Here is a 23667-nt window from a genome sequence, read left to right as displayed (position 1 = left end):
AAATCCTTTCAAAAGGGTTTGCTCCAGGCTGGACATGGCTCACACCTATCATCCCAGCACTTTGGGAGGCCGAGGTGGGAGGATTACTTGAGCTCGGGAGTTCGGGAGCAACCTGGACAACAAAGTGAGACCCTGCCTCTACAAAAAATGAGCCAGGTGTGGTGATTTGCACCTGTACTCTGAGCTATTTGGGAGGCTGAGGCGGGAGTATCGATTGAGCTCAGGAGATCAAGGCTGCAGTAAGCTATGACTGTGCCATTGCACTCCACCCTGAACAATAGAGCAAGACCCCTTCTGTCCGGGGAAAAAAAAAAGTATTTGCTCCAACAATTTCTTCTTCAGGAATTCGATAATTGAGAGCTGAGGAACAAGTAGGGAGCGATGTGTTTAAAGGTATTTTCCAGAGCTTTTGCAATAAACTAGAAACAGCCTGCACATTTCAGGAGTGAGGGATTTATTGAGGAAATTGTCTTCAGTCCCTCGAGGAGATGGGATTTTGAAGAAATTTTAAAATCATGAGAGACACTCCTGATACTATTGTCATGTGGACAGAATAGGATAAGAATATTGGAAAAGGCATAAAACACGCAGAGATGTAGGTGCGCAGATACCAGCAGGCAGACCTGACTGAGGGGCGTCTCACAAGGTTTGTGCATCCTCTGTCCTGGTGAGTGTGGGTGGTGCCGTCAGCCCTTTATATCCATCTGTGTATTTCTTTTTCTTTTCTTTTCTTTTTAAATTTTGTTATATTTATTTTAATTAATTATTTTTTAAAATTTATTTATTGAGAAAGAGTCTTGCTCTGTCACCCAGGCTGGAGTGCAATGGTGTGATCTCAGCTCACTGCAACCTCCGCCTCCCGGGTTCAAGCGATTCTCCTGCCTCACCCTCCCAAGTAGCTGGGCTCACAGGCGTGCGCCACCACACCTGGCTAATTTTTGTATTTTTGGTAGAGACAGGGTTTCACCATGTTGGCCAGACTGGTCTCAAACTCCTCAAGTGATCCGCCTGCCTCAGCCTCCCAAAGTGCTGGGATGACAGGCTCTTTTTCTTTTTTTAGAAATAGGGTCTCTCTTATACCTAGGCAAGAGTGCAGTGGTGCCACCCTAGCTCACTGCAGCCTTGGAGTCCTGGGTTCAAACAGTCCTCTGCCTCAGCTTCCAGAGTAGCTGGGACTGCAGGCGCATACTACCATGCCTGACAAATTTTTGTATTTTTTGTTTTTTTGAGGCAGGATCTTGCTCTGTTGCCCAGGCTGGAGTGCAGTGGCGGGAACACAGCTCACTGCAGCCTCAACCTCCTGGGCTCCAACAGTCCTCCTGCCTCAGCCTCCTGTGATGCTGGGACTACTGGAGTGTGCCACCAAACCTAGCTTTTTTTTTTTTTTTTTAAGAGGGAGTTTCACTCTTTCACCCAGGCTGAAATGCAATGGCACAATCTGGGCTCACTGCAACCTCCGCCCCCCAGGTTCAAGTGATTCTTCTGCCTCAGCCTCCCGAGTAGCTGGGGTTACAGGCGTGAGCTACCGTGCCCGGCCAATTTTTAAATCGTTTATAGAGACAGGGGCTCACTTCATTGCACAGGCTGGTCTCGAACTCCTGGGCTCAAGCAGTCCTCCGCCTCAGCCTCTCAAAGTGCTGGGGTTACAGGCATGAGCCACCTCGCCTGGCCTATTTTTAATTTTTGTTAAAGAGTGGGGTCTCACTGTGTTGCCCAGGCTAGTCTCAAACTCCTGGGGTCTGTCTCTGTGTTTCAGTTTGGCACAAGAAGTCACTGGGATTTCCACACTTGTGGGAAAAAACTTTAAAAAAGAACTCTTGGCCGGGTGTGGTGGTCACGCCTGTAATCCCAGCACTTTGGGAGGCCGAGACGGGTGGATCACAAGGTCAGGAGATCGAGACCATCCTGGCTAACACAGTGAAACTCCGTCTCTACTAAAAATACAAAAAAAAATTAGCTGGGCGTGGTGGCGGGCGCCTGTAGTCCCAGCTACTTGGGAGGCTAAGGCAGGAGAATGGCATGAACCCGGGAGACAGAGCTTGCATTGAGCCGAGATCGCGCCACTACACTTCAGCCTAGGCCACAGAACAAGACTTGGTCTCAAAAAAAAAAAAAGAACTCTAGGCCAGGTGCAGTGGCTTACACCTGTAATCCCAGCACTTTGGGAGGCCGAGGCTGGTGGATCACCTGAGGTCAGGAGTTTGACACCAGCCTGGACAACATGGTGAAGTCCCGTCTCTATTAAATACAAAAAATTACCCGGGCGTGGTGGCTACATGCCTGTAATCCCAGCTACTTGGGAGGTTAGGGCAGGAGAATCGCTTGCACCCGGGAGGTGGAGGTTGCAGTGAGCCAAGACTGCGCCACTGCACTCCAGCCTGGGTACCAAGAGCAAAAACTCCATCTCAAAAAAAACTCTGGGCTAGACACAGTGGCTCATGCCTGTAATCCCAGCACTTCGGGAGGCTGAGGTGGGAGAATTGCTTGAGCCCAAGGGTTTGAGACCAGCCGGGGCAACATACTGAGACCTGGTCTCTACAAAACATTTTAAAACAGTTAGCTAGTGTGATATGTGTGTGTGCCTGCTACTTGGAAGGCAGGAGGATCACTTGAGCCCAGGAGCCCAGAGTTCGAGTCCAGCCTGGGCAACAGAGCAAGACCCTATTTCTAAAAAAAAAAAAAAAAAATTCTAACAGCAAACAAAACTAGAAAACAAATGTCCAGCAGCAGAGAGGTGGGTAAGTAGGCCACGGTCCATCCACACAGCTGGATGTTCTGCCATTACTCAGGAAAAGGAAGATGGCGACAGTCACCTTGCAGAGGGGAGACACACCCCTGATGGTGGAGTGGGGTGGTGGGTGAATTTTTGATACTGCTCAGAAATCCATTAATGTCTCCATAATGTTGGTGGAATGCTTTTCAAAGTATTCTTGAGAACGTGATCGCCAGTGTGCTTTGCAGAAATCCGGTAATGAAGCAAATGTTTACTCTCAGAATGAAGGAGGCTCTGGCCAAGTAGAAACGCGTTCAGCCGGCGTTCCCCGCAGAGGCTTAACGCCCGCCGGTCGCACGCCACCCCTCGGGCGCCCCAGTGGCTGCGGATTGGGCATTGCCCCCTCACGGTGTGTGCACTTTGAGGCCAGCTCCACCCTCTGCCAGCGCGTTCGCCTTTTTCATCTGATAATCCTGAAAGAACTCAGCCAGAAGTGTTTGCCCCAGGGCCCCAGGGGCGGAAACGTGTCACACTGGGAGGCCTCATCCATGGCCAGGGTTCTGTCTGGTCATGCCTGCCGAGAGCAGAAGACGGTCCTGCCTTTGTCCTTGAACAGGAGTCTCGGGGGCCCCTACCTGGAGCCTGTAGTTCCCCAGGGCCTGCAGTGATCCCATTGTCTTGGCTGGTGTTAGTACCCCCAACTCACAGGGGAGGAAACACTGGTTCTCTGGAAAGGTTTTCCTGGGCACCCCCTCCACAGGACCCACTCACCGGACTCTGTGGGTGAGCGGTGGGGGTTCGGAGGCTGCCTTGCTACCCTACTGTGTCCTCACAGCCAGATCCGGACCCCACCCTGCCTCAGAAGCCCTCGGAGGTACCTGGCAGATCTTTCTGCTGGGATTATGATTTTCTTTCCCATTGCTGTGGAAGTCCACACCTCAGGCCGGGTGCTGTGGCTCACGCCTGTAATCCCAGCACTTTGGGAGGCCGAGGCAGGAGGATCGCTGGAGCCCAGGAGTTTGAGGCCAGCCTGGGCAACACGGTGAGGCCTCATCTCTAAAAAAAATTTAAAAATAAAAATTAGTCTGGGCACGGTGGCTCACACCTGTAATTCCAGCACTTTGGGAGGCCAAGGCAGGCAGATCATGAGGTCAGGAAATCGAGACCATCCTGGCTAACAGTGAAACCCGTCTCTACTAAAAATGCAAAAAAATTAGCCAGGTGTGGTGGTGCGCATCTGTAATCCCAGCTACTCGGGAGGCTGAAGCAGGAGAATGGTGTGAACCTGGGAGGTGGAGCTTGCAGTGAGCTGAGATTGTGCCACTGCACTCCAGCCTGGACGACAGAGCAAGACCCCGTCTCAAAAAACAAATTAAAAATTAAAATTAAAATTAAACGTTTTTTAAAAAGGCAGAGGAGGCTGGGCACGGTGGCTTATGCCGGTAATCCCAGCATTCTGGGAGGCCGAGGTGGGCAGATCACGAGGTCAGGAGATCAAGACCATCCTGGCTAACACGGTGAAACCCCATCTCTACTAAAAATACAAAACTTAGCCAGGCTTGGTGGTGGGCGCCTGTAGTCCCAGCTACTCGGGAGGCTGAGGCAGGAGAATGGCGTGAACCCGGGAGGCGGAGCTTGCAGTGAGCCGAGATCCCACCACTGCACTCCAGCCTGGGCGACAGAGCGAGACTCCATCTCTGAAAAAAAAAAAAAAAAAATGGGAGGAGCCCTTCCCAAGACTCTGAACTTCAAAGGCTCTGTGGGCCACAGTCCAAGAAGAGCCCATTGTGGGTCCTTTCCGTATACCACATCCCGAAAGTGTCCTGACAGTGCTCCGCAGCCAAGCAGAAAAACCAGTGTCGTGCTGAGGACTACCCAAGCCCTAGTCACTGGGGATGAGTGTGGCTGCCCGCAGAGCAGAGGGACATCTCGGGACTCTCAGGAAGTAGCAGACCCTGAGGGTCCCCGGGGAAATCATATGTCTAGGTCTTGCTGCAAAGCTGGTCAGCCCCAAGACAGGGGCAGTGACCTCTGAACTGAGTTTAGGGCATCAGGTCCAAGCCTCTTGGGGCTCCCTGACTCAGTTCTTCCCTCCTTTGGGCCTTGGGCTTGATTCACTCCCTGGAGACTGGTGGCTGCTCATAAACTTGCCCGGTGGGCACTGGACAGAGGGAACTCCTGCCCCCAGCATCCCTGCCACCATGATCTGGGAAAGGCATGGATGATTTGGGACGGCTCTAGGGACACTTAGCCTCGGGTACCAGGGCTTATGGCGGCCAGCTCAGCAGAGGCCCCTCTGCTGAGCTGGCCGCTGACTGCTGTGGTACAGCCTTGGGAGTGTCAAGAGGCACTTTACACAAAATCTAAAAAGCAGCCGGCGCAGTGCAGTGATGTGTGCCTATGGTCCCAGCCACTCGGGAGGCTGAGGCAGGAAGATCACTTGAGCTCAGGAGGTTGAGGCTGCGGTGAGCTGTGATCACACCACTGCTCTCTAGCCTGGGTGACAAAGTGAGATCCTGTCTCTATGAAATAAAATACAAATTGAAAAAGATCCACATACCATATTCTCTCCAGGCTCCTTCTCTGAAAAGAGACTGCCCATTGAGGGCAGGGGCAGGGGGAGGGAACCCATAGGGAAACCCTCTCTGTGCAACGCTTGGCTTCACCCTGGGCATGTCTGGGGCCCGCCCCTCCACCCTGGGGGGTGCCCCTGTCCTCCATCTGCGCGGCTCTGTGGACCCAACAAGCTTGGTTCCCATGGTGCATCCCTGGGCTTTGTGGGAATATCAGCCGTTTCAAGGAAGCCCAGTGCCCAGGAGGAGGGCCCCACAGGGCGTGTCCCAGGGCTCAGGCTCTGCTGTCTTCTCTTTCAGACGGGGTCCAGGCCCAAGTCCTGTGAGGTCCCCGGAATCAAGTAAGTCTCCACAGGGCCCCCCACTGCACACTGCAGCTGCTGTGCTGCTCCATCCATCCTGGGACATTCTGTCCACTCTCTTGAGGTTGCAAGTCCCTGCAAGAGGGACACCATGTGACCGGAGGCCAGTGACAGAGCCCCCGCATGCCCACCCCTCAGGCACCTCATTTCCAGGGATGATACCCTCTCCTGGGTTCAGGGAAGTCGTTGCCCCCGGGCTCCCACTGTCCCCACTGGGTGACAGGCTGCTTTCCAAGGTCCCAGCCAGGTGCCAGCCGACAGTGGTTTCCCAAGCACACGGCACTTGATGGGGGGTGCCCTTTTGCACCGCTGATTTTCTCCCGCCAGCCCCCTGCCCCCCGACCAGCCCCGCCGCATAAGCTCACTCCTGCCTCCCTCTGGCCTTTCCCCAGCATCTTCCCATCCGCCGACCAGGAAAACACTACAGCCCTGATCCCCGCCACCCACAACACAGGGGGCTCCCTGCCCGACCTGACCAACATCCACTTCCCTTCCCCGCTCCCGACCCCACTGGACCCCGAGGAGCCCACCTTCCCTGCACTGAGCAGCTCCAGCAGCACTGGCAACCTCGCAGCCAACCTGACGCACCTGGGCATCGGTGGCACCGGCCAGGGTAAGGCAGGGACACTCCGCCATCGGACAGAGCACCAGCTCGTGGAGACAACACGGGCATCTGCAGGATGACTTGGCAGGGTCCTGTCCCAAACACCAGGGCATAGGGGAGAGGGCTGGGGGGGTGGCCAACAGGCTGACCCAGTGGACACAGGCATCCCAGGTAGGGGTGAGGCCTGAGTTCAGGCCTGGTAGAAAGGAGCGTGTGGTGCCCCCAGACACCAGACAGTGGGTTTGAGGGTGTGGTGGTGCTTTGGGGAGTCCAGGAGGGGAGTCCTGGGGGTTTTAACCCAGGTGGGGTGGGCTAGGCCTTCCCTCCGCCCCTCCTTGCCCCCAGCCCCTCATTGGGGGGGGGATCAGGCCCGACCTGCTTCCTCCACCTGACATCTGACAGCGGCCACCTGCTTGTCACACCCCAGTCTCCCCACTCCCACCCCTGTCTCCAGCTCCACACTCCTTTCTTCCTCAGCCACATCCACAGGGGCATCGCACAGGCCCCTCACCTGTCCCAATAGCTCCTGGCACTGCTGCTGCCCTGCTTCCCCCGGGATCCCCCTTCTGTGGCTGCACTGATTGCAGAGGTGTCCCCCCAACTCCTCTGTCCTTTCCCAGACCTGGACCTGGCCCCTCTTCCCAGGCCCCCAACCGCCTCTCCATCCAGAACAGCCATCACCATGGCTTCCTCTGCTTGGGACCTTGCACGGCCCCTGGCTCCCTTTCAGTGAAAGCCTGAGGCCTCCAGGGCCTGGGATGTCCACCTTGGCCCACCCTCCACCCTCTGACCTTAGCCCCAGCCCCACCTCAGGGCCTCTCTGCACATGTAGTTCTTCCCCTCCAGGCGGCTGCAGGCCTCCCTCCCTCCCCTGCCCTGCCCCGCTCAGAGCTAGTCCCTTTGGCAAGGCCATTCCAGCCCTGGCCTCTCCTGCCACATTGCTTTCCTGCACCCCTGCCCTGGCCCACGTTGCTGCTCCCTCCTTAGCTGTTGCCTGTGTCCCCCATTGGCTGTGCAGTGTGTGACCTGCATCCCGGAGGTGGCAGGCACCTGGCTTCTAAGGAAGAGAAATGGCATGGTCCCAACTAGCCCCAGGGGGTGGGACAGGCTGGGGGATGCACTGGGGTGGGGTAACACACGCCACCTCGCTGTGCTCTGTCCTGCCCCAGAGCTGCAGAATGAACCGGCCCCGGCCCAGTCCACAGCCCATCCTGCCTCTGCCCCAGGCTGGGAAGGCAGCACCAGGCAGGGCTTTCCATGAGACAGTCACATGCTTACATTTGTAACTGGCAGAGTCCCCCTGGCTACCCTGGAAGAAGGAGCTGTTGGGAGGGGTGGCCGCTGGAGCAGGACAGCACCCCAATCAGGGGCTCTGCTGGGAGACTCCAGGGTGAAATTGGCCAACCTGGGAGCCGGGTTGATGCAGGGAGTGAAGGAGAGGGAGGAGCCTGGAGGCACTCTTGGCTTTGGTGCCAGCAGGGCCAGGGGCAGGCAAGGGGTGTGGAGGGTGCCGTGAATGTTCATGGGTATTTTGGAGGAGGGCATGGGGACCAGAACAGTGAAGAGGGGACAGGGCCCCAGACCGAACGCATCAAGGCTGTGTTCTGACTCCCACACCTGGGCCCTGGGCCCGAGGGGCTCTGCCACTGGACAGAGGGCACCAGAAAAGGCCCAGAAAACACAGCCGATTCGGAGGAGCCTTGTTCATTGTCTCCAGATAGACAGGGCCAGGCAGGCAGCATCCAAACGCACTTGCGCGGAACCAGAAAGCCAAAGGCCAGCGCTGGGGCTGCAGGTACCTCTGCCCCACATAGAAGGCGCCATCTCCCAACCCCTGCTTTTCTCCTCACATCTCCTCACGGCCACTAGAGCACATAGCTCCCTTCCCGCTGGAGGGTCCTTGGCAAGTCCCCAGCGCCCGCCCAGGAGCCGCGCATCTCCAGCCGGCGCCCAGTCTAAACAAGCGCAAGGAAACACACAACACATGTGGAAGCCGGAGCCGGTGCTGGCCGGAGCGGCCTGGTAATGCCTGACATGTGTTGGGTTGTTTGTGAACCTGCCGCCCAAGCAGCTTGCCTGGCAGGGGCTTTGCTTTTTGTGCGCCTTTTAAATCAAGCCGAGCTGCCGGCCCCTGGCACACACGAAGGTGGCCCCCTCCCTTCCCCGAAGCCCACCCACCAGTCAGAACATGAGCTCTTCGGAGAGGAAGAAAGAGGCCTTCGTGGCTGGGGAGACAGTACCCTCCTTGGCTCCATCTACATTTCCCGTATCCCTGGCTGCTTCCCAGAGTGCAGGAGGAGGGCAGGCCCTGGCTTCTCCTTCCTGGCCCAGCTTTGAGTCCGGGCGGGCCCTGCCACCTGGCCCGCCCTCCCCTGGCAGCTCTCCCTGCCCGCCCCAGACTTCCCCTCCAGCTGGCTCTGTGCCTGTTCCCGAAGGTGAGCCAGGTTGCCAACAGGAATTCAACAGCAAGGCGCCCGTCCGCCCTCTTGGGCCAACTGGCCTCTCTAGGGGTGGCCGAGAGCTCACTTTGTAGCCAGTGGAAGATTAAAAACCCCCTTGTATTCAGGGCAGACGTTAGAGACTGGCAGCCCAAGGGCCAAATCCATCCCATGATATGTTTCGTGTAGGCCCACAGTTGTGCATCTGTGATACAGCCACAGGCCACATCTTGACGTTTCAGACAACAGCAAACCACATATTCGGCAGTGGCCCCATCAGAGTATAATGCCATGTCTTACTGCTCCTTTTGTAGGCTTAGACACACAAGTCCTTACCATTGTGCTACAGTTACCTACTGTTTTTTTTTTTTTTTTTTTTTTTTTTTTTTTTGAAACAAAATCTCACTCTGTCACCCAGGCTGGATTGCAGCGATGTGATCTCAGCTCACTTCAGCCTTCGCTTCCCGGGTCCAAGCAGTTCTGCCTCAGCCTCCCGAGTAGCTGGGAGTACAGGTGCCTGCCACCACGCCTGGCTAATTTTTGTATTTTTAGTAGAGATGGGGTTTCACCACATTGGCCAGGCCGATCTCAAACTCCTGCCCTCAGCCTGCCCCGGCCTCCCAAAGTGCTGGGATTATAGGCGTGAGCCACTGCGCCTGGCCAACGGTATTCAGGACACTCACCCTGTACAGGTTTGTAGCCTGGGAACAAGGGCCCTACCATCTGGCTGAGGTATGCAGAGGCTCTGCCATCCAGGTTTGTGTAAGTTGCTCTGTGATCCTCATGCACAGCCATGAAATTGCTGGACAACGTATTTCTCAGAAGTCACCCCCATTGTTAAATGATGCGTGACTGTACTTAGAATCAACATTAAAAAACCAGGGGAGTGCCAGTAGAACACCAAATTTCTGGCTGCTCTTGAAGAATCAGACAGCCCAGTGGCCATGGACAATGTCCTGCACCTCAAGATGGGCCACAGTGCTCCAGTTTGCCTCAGGCCCCACCCGCCCCTGTCGTCCCACATCCATACCCTCACACACTCCTGACATTTGCCCCTACTTTTGTACTGAGCCCGACCTCTGCTTCTGACCTGGGCACCGAGCATCTCTTGGCCTGCTGGATGCATGAAGTGGTGGATACTCAGGAGAAGATGAGGGAGTGGCCCTGGGTCATGACTCTGAGTGTACTCTGAGCAGGCTTCCCCCAGATCCTCCCGCCCAGGCGTCTGTTGATGCCTCCCTGGACGCCAGGGTCTGCAAAGGGCGCTTGCTGCCTGTGGAGCAGTCGACAGCACCAGGCTTCCTCCCACACGCGCAGCCAAGCAGAGCTGCCAGGGCGTCCGAGGGGAAGTGCAGGCGTGACCAAGCTCGCCCCGGTGAGCAGCTGCCCTAGGCACGGACAAGGCTGTCTGTCATCTCCCCTCGGCGCTTGTCGGGTGTGTTCCGTGGGCCCACTCACCCGCCGTCTCATCTGCCGGAACAAGGTTAATCTGGTGCCCAGATCTGCTGGGGTGAGTCAGGCGGCTTCACCCCCGCCTTGACTGCAGGCCAGACGCTCTTCAGAGCCTGCTCCTGACCTCACCAGGGCCTCACTTTGAACCGGAGAGGGCGGCTGTTATCATCGCCATCTCACCAGCCAGGAAACCGAGTCTCCAGGGTGGATGGGGGTCAGGCCAGGCCCCCAGTGCTCCTCCTGTCACTGAGGGACTTGTTACCTGTCTGGCATGGTGCCCACGATAACCCAACCAGCCCCAGCTACTCCCACGTTGAACTTGTCCTCACCCAGCTCCATCACTGCAGCAGAATCCAAGGATTGGGTTGCTCAGGGCAAGGGCCTCTGGGGCCGGGGTGAGGGAAGGGGTGATGAGGCAGCCCCGGCAGGACCTCCAGCAGGAATGAATGTGTCAGACCCTAGGGCAGAGAGGGGGAAGGATGTTGAGGAGTGACATTCTTTAGTTCAGGCAGCCTGACGGGTGGCACTGCAGCTCGGGGAATGCGCCAGGTCGGGGGAGGAGGAAGGGGACGTGGGACATGGGGGACAGCAGGTGCTCAGGTCTGGGGGCCAAGAGAAGCAGCTACAGGAATGGACACAGTCACCGAAGGAGGGCAAGATCCATGAGGCGGTGGACAAAACCACAGCATTGGGCAGGACCTGCTGGCTTGAAGCTAACCACAGCCCAAGCCATTTTCAGCCAAAAGAAAAAAAAGACATTTATTGTCTCCTGAAAGTGGGAAGCAGGCTCAGATGCTGCCTCTCCCCCACAGCCCTTCAGCTAGCTCCTCCCCTCACCACAGGATGCCCCACGCATGGCTTCAGACAGCCCTTCCTGGAATTCCATCCAAAGTTCCTGGGAAGGCTCTCATTGGGCCAGCCTGGTCACATGTCCATCTGGGGGCCAATTGTATGCTCCAAAGATGAGGACGTGCTGGTTGACTGGCTGTGAGATATCCCATTCGTGGAAGGAAGGAGAACAGACTATGCAGGACTGTGGGATCCCTGGGTTAGGGATCAGGGCCTTCAGGGGGTGCCCAGGTTTGGCAGTTGGGACATGCCCACGGGCTTCTGTCTGAGCAGTTAAGCTATTCCCATGCAGTGTGACTGTGGGTGTGTAAGCAGCCCTTTCTCAGTCATCAGTCTCACACCCACTCTCCCTCCCTCCCACTTCCTTTCCAGGGATGAGCACACCTGGCTCCTCTCCACAGCACCGCCCAGCTGGTGTCAGCCCCCTGTCCCTGAGCACAGAGGCGAGGCGTCAGCAGGCATCGCCCACCCTGTCCCCGTTGTCACCCATCACTCAGGTGCAAGGGCAAGGTGGGGGGCAAGTGGGAGGGGGAAAGGGAAAGGTGGACCCCTGGCTCTACCTCTCGGCAGGCCTCGTGCTCCTTCCAGGAGGCCCTGAAACCTTGAGAATGCTCCCAACACTTCTAATTGTTACCATATTTTCAGGCCGGGCGCCATGGCTCATGCCTGTAATCCCAGCACTTTGGGAGGCTGAGGTGGGTGGATCACTTGAGGTCAGGAGTTCAAGACAGGCCTGGCCAACATGGTGAAACCCTGTCTCTACAAAAATACAAAAAATTAGCCGGGCATGGTGGTGTGCGCCTGTGTTCCCAGCTACTAGTGGGGCTAAGATGAGAGGATCACTTGAGCCCAGGAGGTGGAGGCTGCAGTGAGCCATAATCACACCACTACATTCTACCCTGGGAGACAGAGTGAGACCCTATTTCAAAAAAACAAAAAAAAAAAACTCAAGAGCTTAGCTTTTGATTTTTCAATTTGCTGTATTTGCTTATCTACTTTTCTGGGTAGTTTGTCTCGGAATTTGTCCATTTCGTCTTTGCTATCCAACTTGATGGCAGAAAATTGTTCATAATACTCTTTTACAATCCCTTTTGTTTTTGTTTTTGTTTGTTTGTTTGTTTTTTGAGACAAAGTCTTGCTCTGTAGCCCAGGCTGGAGTTCTGTGGCACGATCTCAACTCACTGCAACCTTGCCTCCTGGGCTCAAGCCATTCACCTGCTTCACTCTCCCAGGTAGCTGGGACTATAGGCATGTGCCACCACACCTGGCTAATTTTTTTTTTTTTTAATTTTCAGTAGAGATGGGGTTTCACCATGCCGGCCCGGCTGGTCTCAAACTCCTGACCTCAAGTGATCCGTCTGCCTTGCCCTCCAAAAGTGCTGGGATTGCAGATGTAAGCCACTGCGCCTGGCTATAATCCCTTTTTTAAAAAAGTTTTGAGACAGAGTCTTGCTCTGTCACCCAGGGTGGAGTGCAGTGGCGTGACCTTGGCTCGTTGCAACCTCCGCCTCCCAAGTTCAAGCAATTCTTGTGCCTCAGCCACCTGTGTAGCTGGGATTACAGGCGCCCACCACCACGCCCAGCTAATTTAAAAAAATAAATAATAGAGATGGGGTTTGCCATGTTGGCCAGGCTGGTCTCAAACTCTTGGCCTCATGCAATCTGCCCACCTCGGCCTCCCAAAGTGCTGGGACTGTAGGCGTGAGCCACCACACCTGGCCTTGTAATCCTTTTTATGTACGTAAAATTGGTAGCAAAGTTCCCATTTTCATTTTCTGATTTTAGTAATTTGAGTCTTCCCTCTTTTTTACCTAATCAGTGCAGCTTCATAGAATGAGTTAGGAATGTTCACTTCTCTTCTATTTTTTGGAAGCATTTTTAATTCCTCTTTAAATGTTTGGTAAAATTGGGTGGGTGTAATGGTAAATTCCTGTAGTCCCAGGTACTTGGGAGGCTGAAGTAGGGATTGCTTGAGCCCAGGAGTTTGAGTCCAGCCTGGGGAACATAGTGAGATCCCATGTCTTAAAAAAGAAAAAAAAGGCCGGGCGCGGTGGCTCAAGCCTGTAATCCCAGCACTTTGGGAGGCCGAGATGGGCGGATCACGAGGTCAGGAGATCGACCATCCTGGCTACACGGTGGAAACCCCGTCCTTTACTAAGAAATACAAAAACTAGCGGGCGAGGTGGCAGCGCCTGTAGTCCCAGCTACTCGGGAGGCTGAGGCAGGAGAATGGTCGTAAACCCGGGAGGCGAGCTTGCAGTGAGCTGAGGTCTGGCCACTGCACTCCAGAGCCGGGCGACAGAGCGAGACGTCCGCTCAAAAAAAAAAAAAAAAGAAAAAAAAAAGAGTTTAGTAAAATTCACCAGTGCAGCCCCCTGTGTCTTAGCTCAAATCTGTTGGGAAGTTTCCAATCTCATCTCCTTGTTAAAGGCTATTCAGGTTTTCTGTTTTTTCTTGAGTCAGTTTTGGTCATTTGTGCATTTCTAGAAATTTATCCATTTTGTCTTTTTAAAAACAAAACAAAAAACCCTAACAGAACCTTGACTTTAAAATTTTTTTTTTATTTTTTTATTTTAATTTAATTTTATTTTTTTGAGACAGAGTCTTACTCTGTCGCCCAGACTGGAGTGCAGTAGCGTGCTCTTGGTGCTCCTACAGCCTCTGCCTCCCAGGTTCAAGCAATTCTTGGGCCAGCCTCCCAAGTAGCTGGGATTACAGGCATGTGCCTACCACATCCAGCTAATTTTTGTATTTTCAGTAGAGACAGAGGTTCACCATGTTGACCAGGCTGGTCTCAAACTCCCGACTTCAAGTGATCACCCCACCTCAGCTTCCCGAAGTGCTGGGATTGCAGGTGTGAGCCACCATGCCTGCTGCTTGTTTGTTTTTAACGTAACCACAGTGGCATTGTTCACCTACAACCAAGTTAATGGTAGTTCCTTGGTACCTGGCAATGCCCGGCCCGAACTCCATTTCTCCCCGCCCCTCGGCCCTCATGTCTCCTGTCTGCTTACAAAGTTGTCTTATTCAGATCAAGATCCAGACAGAGCTGTGGGCGCTGGCTCCTGGCAGCTGTGTCTTCAGCCACTTTATGAGCTAGGCTGTCTTAATCTGACACCTGCCCCTTCCCTCTATCTGGAAACTCCTTTCCATTCACAAATGACCCACTGGTCCTTAGAGGCCGGGCATCCTGCTAAGTGGTTTTTGTCCCATAGCTCTTGAGCACGCTCAGCCTTTCTTAGAGGGCAGGGACCCCACCTTCCCCAAGGACTGTCAGCTTGGTAGCACCTGGCTGTGAGTTTCCACCCAGACAGCCACCGTCACACACTTCCCTCTCATTGATTTTCCTCTTTCCAGCTCTGTGAAGGCCTGAGCCAGCCCTTGGTGAGCGGCCATGCTGGTATCTCCAGCAACCCCATCCTCTCCAGCATCCTCAGGGTGGGCAAGGCTTTGGGAGGCCGAGGCAGGTAGATCACATGAGGTTTCCCCGCGTCACCCACAGGGGCTGGGAGCTGGCTGCTCCCTGAGCCACCAGAGATGGCCATCCTGGGCTTGCCCTGCAGGACTGGCCTGAGCTGCACGGCCTGTAGTGTGGGTGCAGGCACAACAAGCTGGAGGAGGTCAGGTCCTGCACAGCTCCAGCTGAGCCCTGGCGCCCTGGGTGAGGCCCACGCTCTCTAGCCTGGGCTTCCTCATCGTGAAGGAGCACGAAGCCCAGGGGCTGTCCGTGACCACAGGCACTTCCACCCACCTGCTGAGCATGCCAGGCTGCGGGGCCTGAGGGGGCCAGGCACTGACAACCAGGGCCTGCCCCGCCTGACGCTCTCCTCTCCTGCAGGCCGTAGCCATGGACGCCCTGTCTCTGGAGCAGCAGCTGCCCTACGCCTTCTTCACCCAAGCAGGCTCCCAGCAGCCACCGCCGCAGCCCCAACCCCCGCCGCCTCCTCCGCCCGCGTCCCAGCAGCCACCACCCCGCCACCCCACAGGCGCCCGTCCGCCTGCCCCCCGGTGGCCCCTGTTGCCCAGCGCCAGCCTGACTCGTGGGCCACAGCCGCCCCCACTTGCGGTCACGGTACCGTCCTCTCTCCCCCAGTCCCCCCCAGAGAACCCTGGCCAGCCGTCGATGGGGATCGACATCGCCTCGGTAAGCCCAGGGTGGGGTCCCTCGGGGCCTGGCTGGGGGTCTTGTGAAGACAGCCCGGGGGGCTGCAGAACAGTCGGGTTACCTGCTGCATGGGCCAGGGGTCAGGACCCCAGTGAACACTGCCCGGGCCCAGCCCTCCACGGGGCTACCCCTTGGAATCAAACTGAGACTGTCACTCCCTGTAGAGATGGAGAAACTGAGTCATGAGCAGGTGGCTGGCCCCAGACTCCACCCAATGTGGGCCACCCCATGTTTAACTGCCGAGCACCCCCTCTTGGCCTGTCTGACCTGTCCCATCCAAAGCCAGGCTTCCTTGGAGGCAAGAAGAATACAGCATTCTCAGGGCCGGGGCGCAGGCTGGGGGCCAGAGGTGATGTAAGTTCATCAGGGAAGGAAAGGCGAAGCCAGTCCGAGAGGCGGAAGCCCACTGGGCACAGCGCCTGGGGCCCAGGGCTGGGGGCTGCAGCTCAGACCATTGGACTTTCTGCTCAGGGCCAGCTCAAGCAGACAAGGGCTGGGCTTTGACCCCATACCCACAAATCTTCCTGACTCTGCAGACCACCTGCTTGCTCCAGTGGTGCGGGCTGGGTGGGAAACAGCTGCATTGGGCCACATCCAGAGAAACAGGGACCTATGTTTGGTGCACAAGTCCTCCCACTTGACCCGGCTACCAGCCCCAGGCTAAATGTCCTCCAAAAATTTGTGTGCTCTGCAAAGAACAGCCCCCTGAGCTGGGTGGGGCAGGCGGGTGAGCCTACAGGTAGAGACCCACATTCTCAAGCTGCTCTGACCTCTCAGAGGGTACCACCCAGGGCCCCCGGGTGGGAAAGTGCCCAAGTCTTTCCTTTGGTGGAAACACAGCAGGTCCTGGGGGAGGCTCCCAAGGTGTGGGGCCTCGCCTTGGAGCTGGGTGTTGTTGGAGGCACAGGGTGTCTGGACCAGGTGCAGGGACGACCCTCTAGGGCTCTTAGGTCAGGTTGTCCATGTCCAGCACCCCCCACAAGAAAGATGGCTTCCTGCCCCCACTTCAAGTCAGTCATCCCTAAGTAACAGTGCTGGCACTTCTGTCACCCACACAGGCGAGCTCACTGCCACCCCCCGCCCTGCCCCACCCCACCCCACCTGGACTCAAGCCCTACCCCAAACTGCCCAGAAAGTGCCACCAAGGACATGAGGGAGACAGCAGTTATAGGCCCTGGACTGGTCAGGCTGGGCCTCATTCAGTGACCAGCTCAGACAGGTCAGGCAAATTGTCTGCAGGCACACAGCATGGCTGGGCCGTGTCAGGACCAGAGCGTGGTCTGAATCCAGGGCCTAGCCTGGCCCAGCCTGCCTCTCTGAAAGGTCTGGGTCATAGCAGTGAGATGCCTGGGCCTTTGGTCCCTCGAGCAGGTGGAGGAAGTGGCTGCCCCTTGCAGGTCTCAGACGGCATAACCCAGGCAGGTTTGTCCTGCAGTAGGGCAGGGATAGTGACTTGACTGCCACGTGCTGGGAGCCTGGGCTGCTAGCAAGATGGCCTTCACTCAGTCCCCACCCCCAGAGACGGGCCAGACCTGCTGGGCTGCGGACTTGGGGGCTTAGAGAGGCAGGGGACCTGCCCAGGGCACAAAGTGAGGGAGAGCCGGGAATAGGAGGCAGCACCCGCCTGCCCAGCCTTGGGTTTTCCCTGCCCGTGGGGCTGTGTGTGTGTGGGTTGTGGGTGTGCACAAGTGGGTGGGTGCAGGTGTATGTGGTATGCACCTGCATGGGTGTGCATGCATGTGGATGTGTGTGCACGTGTGCATGCCTAGGTATGTACATTTGTGGGTGTATGGACATTTGTGTGTGGGTATGTGTGCATGTGTGGGTGTGTACATTTGTGTGGATGTGTGCATGTGTGCATTTCTGGGTGTGTACATTTGTGTGTGGATGTAGGCACGTGTGTGCATTTGTGGGTGTGGGTAGGTATGTGTGCATGTGTGGGTGTGCATGCGTGGTTATGTACATTCATGTGTGGATATGTGTACACATGTGGGGGTGTCCATATGTGCGTGGATGTGTGTGCATGTGTCTGTGTGGGTGTGCATGCGTGGGTATATATATTCTAGTGTGGATATGTGTGCACGTGGGTGTGTCTCTGTGTCGGTGTGCATGCATGAGAGTGCACATGTTGCTATCTGGGTCTGAGCCTGCTGAGTCAGGGCCAACCCTCTGATCACCCTCCTGTAGCTTTAGGAAGGAGGGCAGTTCACCCTCCACACCGTTCCTTCCTGGGAAGCTGGGTTTGGGGGCAGCTCCCCCTAGGTCTCAGGGACCCACCTTTCCTGCAGGTGCCCAGGCTCCTCTGCCTACCAGTGGGGTGGCGACCATCACCAAGATGTGAGGGGTGGGGGGCTGATCAGGCTGCTCCCAGGAAGTAGGGACTGGAGCCCGGGCTTGGGGCAGCTGGGCTGCGGCATGCTGACCTGTCTGTCATCGCAGGCGCCGGCTCTACAGCAGTACCGCACTAGCGCCGGCTCCCCGGCTAACCAGTCTCCCACCTCGCCAGTCTCCAATCAAGGCTTCTCCCCGGGGAGCTCCCCGCAAGTAAGGGGCGTCGCCTCCCCATTGGCCTGCGGGCGCCAACGCTCGTCTTGTTCATGCCCCGTGTGTTCCCTGCCCGCTGTCTGTCCTCATGCATGTCCTCATGCATCTCATCCCGTCCATGCCATCAGACCTGAGCTGTGCACCCACCAGGCTGCACCAGGGCAGGAACCCCACAGGCCCCTTCCCAGGAGCCACCAGGGCCTGCCTCTGCTGAATACTAGGTGGGGGTGACAAGGGTGCCTCATGTACATTAGTGACGTTAGCGATGGCTGTGGCCCTGCCTGGATGTCCGCATTGAGTGGCCCAGGGGCAATGCCTTCCACACCCAGTGTGCCACCCGGAGAGTGAGCTGGAGCTTTGGGGGCTCCCCCGATTTGGGGGTGCAACTGAGATGGCTGGCCGGCCCGCAGAGAAGGCGCTGACTCTTCGGCCCTGCTTTCCCCTTCACCCCATAGGCAGCTGTGTTTCTCCAGAACCACTGGCCCAGGAGGCTTCTCTGAGCCCCTCTGCAGTGTCTCAGGGCCCTTGTCCCCATTCCACAGACAGGAGACTGAGGCCGGCCTCAGACCTCACCCATCAGCCCTGGGTTTTCCTGCTGCACCCAGCACCGTAGGACCCTGGCTCGCTGATGCCCCAGCCCCTCCCAGGTTCAGGTTCCTCGGAATGCTCCTCCGTTCTGCCTGGCCGGTGGAAGCAGCCAGCCTGGTTCCCCACTCAGCCTCCTCGTGTTGTACTTCGACATCAGGTGTGGCGAGTAGACCCCACATTCCATCTAGAACATATGTCTGGGAAAAGGGGTACCCACAAGGCCAACATCCAGCCCCCAACTTTTTTTACCCTGGCAGCAGAGCCTCCCCAGAACTCCACTATCTTGGGACCATCTCATCCCCACATTTTCACCAAGCTGAGAAGCCCCTAGCAGCCACTGCTGTGCCCCAGGTGCTGAAGCCATCCCTGTCCCTGGTAGAGGGGATGCTCTCGTCCTGCTTCCCAGCTAGATAGAAGAGTCGCCCCTCCAGGGCTGAGGTTGGGCTCCCTTGTCCCAGGGCAAACTGTGAGTGCCACAGACAAGGACAGTGAAGCCCCTCTGCCCCCATCTCCAGCTCTCACACGTGTGTAGGGACATCTGCCCCATCAGGCAAGGGATGTCTGGGATCACTGCCTGTAGCCCCGTGTTCTGGAAGCGAAGTGGGGGGCAGCAATGGTCTCGGGGAGGCATGGGGGTCAGCCTGGTGTCTGCGCACGCTCAGTCTGTCCACACTGGCTCTCAGAGCTCTCGGGCTCTGGCAGCGTGTCTGGTCTCGTCGTGTGGTGCTGTTGGGGATGGGGCTGGGGGTGCTGGAGAAGCAGGAGGTGGGGCCTGTCGCAGGTGGGCAGCCCAGAGGGGGCTGGTTCCTGAGTGAGGTCCCTCTTGCGTGTGAGACAGGACAGGAATTAGGGGTCAAGCCAGTTTCTCTCAGGAGAGAGTCACCAGAACGTTTGGTGAATTTTTGGGCCCCAAGCCAAAGCGGGTTAGTTTGTCGGGCAGCGAGCAGGTGGCGGTGTTGTCAAGCCCATGTCTGTGTGTCTGGTGTCCGTCGTGCACTGATGCGGGAGGCAGGCGGCTCTTGGAGATGTGGGGACATCAGGATGGGGCTCTCAGGGGCAGGTGGTTCTAGGTAGAGGCCAGACCTGCCTTCCCTCTGCACTGTGTCTCCAAGGACTCACCCTTCGGTCCCACAGGCCCAGACCACCCCACACCTGCTGTGCCCTGCCTCGAGTAGGCACTGTGTGCACCCCAGCAAAGCCCTGGGCCGCAGGCAGCTACCATTTGGTCCGGTTTGTGGCTTTCTCCCGACTTCAAGCTCACCTTTCTGGCAAGCCCTCATGGCAGCCTCACGGGGAAGCCTCAGCCTGTGTTCCCCCGCATATGCCAGGTCTTTTTGAGCCCAAGCCCACAGGGACAGGATCAGGTGCTGTCCTGGAAGCCTGGTCCCACCCCACACCCCGAGCCCCAGGACAGACCCAGCTTTGGACCAGCTCTACAGCAGCCAGGACATTACCTATTGCCTGCCTCCCTTGCCTCGGGCAAACCAAGCTACAAGCTTGCAGTCCTTGTTTCCAAAACCTGAAACCGTTGATTTTTAGGGCCAAGATAGCATTTTTGCCACGCGGGCTGGCCTTCTCTTCCTTGGCTTACCTTTTTACCTCTTCCCTGGCGTTTGAGTGGAATGTCCAACCTCACAAGCCCTCTTGCCCCAGGGTGAACATGTTTGTCTCTGCTGTCTGCCCACTGACCACCAGGAGCAGCCAGTGGGTTTGTGTCCGGCCCCTCTCTGGGATTGAGGCCAGAAACTAAGGCGTTGGGATCTTCCTGGAACAAAGGGGATCTCTCTAGAGCAAAGCTCAGATGGGGAGCTCCAGGGGAGAGGGCCAGGGCCTTGGGTCTGTGGAGACATTCACCTGGATGCCTTGCAGGGCACATGCCTTATGCTGTAGCTCTGAGAATGGCTGGGGGACAGTGGCTTCCTGGGGACACCAGCCAGAGCTCCCAGCCCCTGGGATGCTACCAGGCCTCCTGCAGCCTCAAGGTCACACTGCAGCTGCAGCTCCCGAGGCCTCGTCCACAGCCACCATCTCCTCACCTCCACACCCCACCCAGGCCTCATCCCACCATCTCTTGGGCAGGGGCTCCGGGTGCCTCCTTTCTAGCATCTCCACCACGTGTAAGTTCCCCTAGCCCCCTGCTTCTGTCACAGGGACAGCCCTTGTCCCCCTGCCTCTGAGAGCCCTGCTGGCCTCGGATAGCAGGAGTAGGGCTCCAGGTCCTGCAGGCCGGCAGCCCTGGGCGGGGGCTCTCCCTGTGCCTGTCCTGTGCTCTCTCAGCTGGTGGCTGGCTCTGCACGCCCATCCTGTCCATGTACGTGGCTTGCATCCTGTCCTTTGTCTCCCGTCAGGAGTCACCAAGTGCACTTTCGGTCCTGAATGTAACGTCTGGGCACTTCCCGTCTTGGCCCTGGTGACAGGTTCTCCTCTGGGCCCTGTTGGGTGGGAGTTCCTCATCCCTGTGGCCCCCAACTTCCCTATGATGGAAATGGAGGCTCCCTTACCCTGGCTTGAGGAGAGGAGATGGGGATGGGGCCTTGGGAAGGGGGTTTTGGGGTGCAGAGGCCTCCCAGGATCAGGTGGTGGAAAAAAGTTATCCNGGCAGCCCTGGGCGGGGCTCTCCCTGTGCCTGTCCTGTGCTCTCTCAGCTGGTGGCTGGCTCTGCACGCCCATCCTGTCCATGTACGTGGCTTGCATCCTGTCCTTTGTCTCCCGTCAGGAGTCACCAAGTGCACTTTCGGTCCTGAATGTAACGTCTGGGCACTTCCCGTCTTGGCCCTGGTGACAGGTTCTCCTCTGGGCCCTGTTGGGTGGGAGTTCCTCATCCCTGTGGCCCCAACTTCCCTATGATGGAAATGGAGGCTCCCTTACCCTGGCTTGAGGAGAGGAGATGGGGATGGGGCCTTGGGAAGGGGGTTTTGGGGTGCAGAGGCCTCCCAGGATCAGGTGGTGGAAAAAAGTTATCCAGGATTGAGGGGCACTTCTGGAACCCTAAAATAAGCATCATTATCAGCCTTCTGCCATCCCAGGCGCCGTCTGGGAGGTTCCAAGGGCCTCTTGTCTTCCAGCTGGGCTTGGGAGGTGCCGACTTCCTGCCTGGCCTCGGGCCGTGACCACAGCAGGCCTCTCTTCTGTCTGCAGCACACTTCCACACTGGGCAGCGTGTTTGGGGACGCGTACTATGAGCAGCAGATGGCGGCCAGGCAGGCCAATGCTCTGTCCCACCAGGTGAGCGGGCGCCCAGGCCGCCAGTCGGCTGGTGCCCAGGACAGATGCTCGCTGGGACCCTTGCTGGGACCTGGGCCTTGCGAGTCAGAGCTGCGCATGCTCGGGGGGCCCCTGCCTGCCCCACAGCTTTGCCCCTTGGCCCCCACCCTGTCCCATCTGCGGGCTACAGAGGCTGAGTCCCCGGCAGGGGTGGCCTAGCGCTGCCTCCCCTGGCATCTGTGCCCTCCCACAGGGCGGAGGCCAAGGGCAGAGGGTGAGGAGGGGCAGGCAGCGAACGCCGGGCCAGACAGGGATGGGACCGTGGCTGTGGACGCGGCGCCTAGGCATGGACCGTGCACGCGGGTTTGCCGGGAGGTTGTGCTGGCTTTTCGTGGAGGCTAGGATCGGGGGCATCCAGGGGGCTTGGTGGCAGCCTGGAGCTGCTCACTCACTTGCTCATCCATTCATCCATTCATCCAGCCAGGCTCCAGGGTGGCGGGGAGGCCCCAGGTGGCGGGCGGAGCGGGGCTCGTGCTTGGCAGCCTGGGTGCCAGGCATCCTGCAGGGACATCGTCCCCAGCTGTGGGCAGGCCAGCCACAGCAGCCAGGGGCCTAGGGTGGCCAACCGGGCAGGCCCATGGTGGCCCTCACAGCCTGGTGTGCCTCCTTTCCCAGCTGGAGCAGTTCAACATGATGGAGAACGCCATCAGCTCCAGTAGCCTGTACAGCCCCGGCTCCACACTCAACTACTCACAGGCGGCCATGATGGGCCTCACGGGCAGCCACGGGAGCCTGCCAGACTCGCAGCAGCTGGGATACGCCAGCCACAGTGGCATCCCCAACATCATCCTCACAGGTGAGGCCAGGCCGGGGGCAGGTGTGCGGCGTCCCAAGGGGCCTCAGCCCATGCGGAGACAGCCAGAGACTGCTGCCCCGCAGCATGAGGGTTGACAGGGCCAGGGCTATGACCCAAGCTTGGTGGGGGCCCGAGGAGGCCACACCCCCTCTCCCCCAGATTTGACTCACTCCTGGGCTTTGGGCCAGGCCAGGGAGACACCCCTGGACCAGATGTCCCGTGCATAGGGCAGAGACGGTCACTCTCCCCTCTCGGCAGCCTCCTGTCTGGCCGAGCAGCCCGGGTAAAGGTCAAGCAGTCGGGTACACAATGTCCACTACCCAGGCCCCGGACCTGAATGTGCACCAGGGTCAGGGACGGCCGTGGGGTGGGCCCTGCCTGGTGCACCAGGGTCAGGGCTGTGATGCACCGTGACAACCGCACCCAAGCAGTCTGAGCCGGCGCCTGGGCTCCTGGGGACGAGCCGGCCCCATCCTGCATGGCACATGTCAGGAAGACCCGACTCCATCTAGCACAGAACCCAGACCTTCCTATGGCCACCCAGACCTGGTCTCCCTGCTATAGAAGGTGATTCCCTTATGAGCCAGAGCTGCTGGATTGAGGGTGACACCTCCCGACCCCCCGAGCAGTCCTCACTGGCCTCCTCCAAGCTGGAAGTGTCCGTATTTAGTGCCACCCACTGTGGCCTGGGCTCTGAGTACAGAATCCAGCACCTCCTTCCCACCCGGTGGGTGTAGGCAGCAGTTGGCAAGAAATTCAAGGGTGGACGTGCCAGCCTCGGACTCAGGAGACGAATCTGAGAATCTCACCCCTGCAATGGCCTCAACAGCCCAGAAAGACGGGGCCTTTCAGACCCATTTCTCAGACCTGGAAACTGAGTACAGGTGGAAGCCTAGGTTTGAACCCGGGTCTTTGTGGGGGAACCGAGAATTCCCTTCAGCCCTAGCAGCAGCTGGGTCCACTCAGTCACCCCAGCCTACTTCTCAGTGACTTGTGCTGAGGAGACCTCATGGCAGAGCCAGGGAGGTCCCCGTCCCCACCAGGTCACACTGACGTGTGTCAGTGACACAGCCCTTGGCTCGAGGCTTCTCCTTGGTGCTCCTGACATCTGGGGCCAGACTGGTGTCTGGGGTCCAGGCACTGTGGGGTGCTGAGCAGCATCTCATGTGCCAGTAGCGCCCCCTTCCCCAGTCATGACAGCCAGAACGTCCCCAGATGTTGCCAGCATACCCCGGGGACAGAGTCGCCCAGCAGGCCTGCCTGGTCCAACCCGTGGATGTGAGGGGTGGAGCCAGGGCTAAGCAGTGCCTTTTGTCCCC

General features: G+C 57.7%; 1 protein-coding gene across 1 annotated transcript in view; it reads left to right on the top strand.

Annotated features, from left to right (window-relative positions):
- Positions 1 to 23667, top strand: part of CRTC1 (CREB regulated transcription coactivator 1) — a 48031-nt gene that overhangs the window by 19220 nt on the left and 5144 nt on the right. Inside the window, 9 exon segments of the mRNA XM_017852664.1 lie at positions 5587 to 5627; positions 6041 to 6261; positions 11364 to 11488; positions 14830 to 14960; positions 14962 to 15005; positions 15008 to 15135; positions 17596 to 17700; positions 21427 to 21513; positions 22168 to 22348. Coding sequence (XP_017708153.1) covers positions 5587 to 5627; positions 6041 to 6261; positions 11364 to 11488; positions 14830 to 14960; positions 14962 to 15005; positions 15008 to 15135; positions 17596 to 17700; positions 21427 to 21513; positions 22168 to 22348 — 1063 coding nt within the window.

Source organism: Rhinopithecus bieti, unplaced genomic scaffold (genome assembly GCF_001698545.2).
Source record: "Rhinopithecus bieti isolate Rb0 unplaced genomic scaffold, ASM169854v2 scaffold_34968, whole genome shotgun sequence".
Lineage (NCBI taxonomy): Eukaryota > Metazoa > Chordata > Mammalia > Primates > Cercopithecidae > Rhinopithecus > Rhinopithecus bieti.
The sequence above is the reverse complement of the archived record's forward strand: the minus strand, read 5'-3'. Positions and strand labels throughout refer to the sequence as shown.